This window comes from Otolemur garnettii, unplaced genomic scaffold, assembly GCF_000181295.1.
Source record: "Otolemur garnettii isolate 467f Iridium unplaced genomic scaffold, OtoGar3 scaffold00236, whole genome shotgun sequence".
Taxonomy (NCBI): Eukaryota; Metazoa; Chordata; class Mammalia; order Primates; family Galagidae; genus Otolemur; species Otolemur garnettii.
In genome coordinates, this window is record NW_003852631.1 from 551534 (window position 1) to 553650 (window position 2117).

At 35.6% G+C, this 2117-nt stretch overlaps 1 protein-coding gene across 1 annotated transcript in view; it reads right to left on the bottom strand.

Moving 5' to 3' along the window:
- MED12L (mediator complex subunit 12 like) overlaps positions 1-2117 on the bottom strand; it is a 322246-nt gene that overhangs the window by 224633 nt on the left and 95496 nt on the right. The window contains exon 11 of the mRNA XM_012812967.1: positions 574-700. Within this exon, the coding sequence (XP_012668421.1) occupies positions 574-700 (127 nt within the window). The remainder of the gene's footprint in view (positions 1-573; positions 701-2117) is intronic.

A 2117-nucleotide genomic window follows, 5' to 3' on the forward strand; every position in this document is an offset into this window, starting at 1 on the left:
TTGATGGTCTCCCACAATTGAAAAATAGTATCCAATATGCCAAGCACAATTTCAAGTTTAGAAACAATAATCTTTAACAAATAAATAACCATTTAAGTACTATGTAAAAAATTCAGGTTAAAAAAGACAAAAGAAAGAAATTAAGCAGGGCTAGACTGCTGTCCCCTGGCTCAACATTACTAATCATCGGAGAAACGCAAATGAAAGCCACAATGTGATATCATCTCACCCAAGTTACAAAGGCTTTTATCAAAAAGACAGGTAATAAGAGATGCTGGTGAGGATGTCAAGAAAGGGGAACGCTGGCACACTGCTGATGGGAATGCAACTTAGTACAGCCACTAGGCACAACAGCAGCGAGGTCCCTCAGAAAGCTACAAACAGAACTACCACACAAGCTAGCAATCCCACTACGGGAAAGTTTTCCAAATGAAAGAAAATCATTATTTTGAAGAGATATCTGTCCTCCCGTGTTTACTGCAGCACTATCCACAACTGCAAGGATCTAGAAGCAAAGAGCTATTTTTTAGTTATCTGGTCAGTAGAGTGGAACAAAGAGCTTTCTTTACTTACACAACGAGGGGGCCTGTGTATCCAAAAACCTTAGCAGAACATTCTGGAAAACAGGCAAACTAGATCCGGCAAGAGAGGCTGAAGAAATAGACTCCTTCTCATCTAAGACCTCTGATTCACCACATCTCTATGGATTAAAAATAATTAATTGCAGTTAAATATACTGGATAAGTATAGTGATTCTGGATCATAAATTTGTTAGTTTTTATTAACATTTAACTTCTCAAATAAAACACGGAAAACTGAGATTTCTGTACTTATTTGAGGACCATGCATGACAAACAAATTATTTCTAAGAGCTGAAGAAAACTGCTCCAGAAAAATCCAAATGATTTTGAAGAACTTCCCTGAAAAGAATTCACATGAATTATAACCTCTACATACATAACAGTACAATAAGCTACCCATTATCTTTATGCAAAACTGCTAAAAATAATGAGACTGTTTTAGTTTTTAAATAATTCATGTTTAAATAACTGTATTCTCCTGGGAAACATTTGGGCACAAACCATTGAATTTGATTCTTTTGTACTTGTGTGTTTTTGTCAGAAAGATTTATTTATGAGTCTCTTTGGGAAAGTGTGGTGTCGAAGCAGAAAGCAAACATAATTCCTCTAATGAGATTCCTTCACTTAATCATCACATTTCACCAGTAGGTTCTCTCGGAACCTCTGGGAATCACCACAGTTCATGAAAAATCTCTAGAGAAGTTAACTTCTACATTCTTAAGGACAGAATGTACTAGAAGATCAGAAAGGAAACATTTTAGTAGCCATCAGAACCTCATTTTCTATTCTTTTTGATACTCTTTTGATCATTTCCATGATTTATTCTTTAATCTTAAATAATAATTATATTAAGATGTTCTTTCTCCAATCTACCCCCTATTTGCAAAAGGGAAGTTTTAACGACAGTGATGCCTAATAAAAATCAGCTATCCTAAACATCTCTGAAAGAATATATTTTTAGATACTGATACACGTAGGCCTATTACAATTACAAAGTAATCCACGTGTGCACCTCTGCTGAAACTGGAGGATGTGTGTGCTCTGGAAAAGAGTGAGGAGAAAGAGGCATAAAAATACACACACGCAACCTAGACAGAGCAATGAAATATTTGAGATCAACTTTAATTGAATATCAACTTGAATTACTAAAGTTTATGCACTGGAATTCACCAGAGAATAGTGTATCTATTCATAATGTGTTGAAAAAAAGCAATAAAAGGCTTTCCTAATTTGCACATTGAATAATAAGCCACCTGTAAGGCCAAGAGCGGCCTTTTCAGTGAATCCAAATTTTACAGAACAAAAACTTTTATTTAAAGGCATAAAGCAGAGAAAGATGAAGCTTCTCTTGCCTCCATGGGTACAAAGAACAATCTTGAAATCAGAAAGCCACAGGTTCCCCACCCTTCTACCTTCATGAAACAATTTCAACGATAGGATCTTTTCTGAGTAAACATGGCTTTCCCAACAGGAAGACAGACATGTCTGTGAAAATATTCTTTCTATTCTTTTAACAGCTTCATAGGCAGTGGGTGT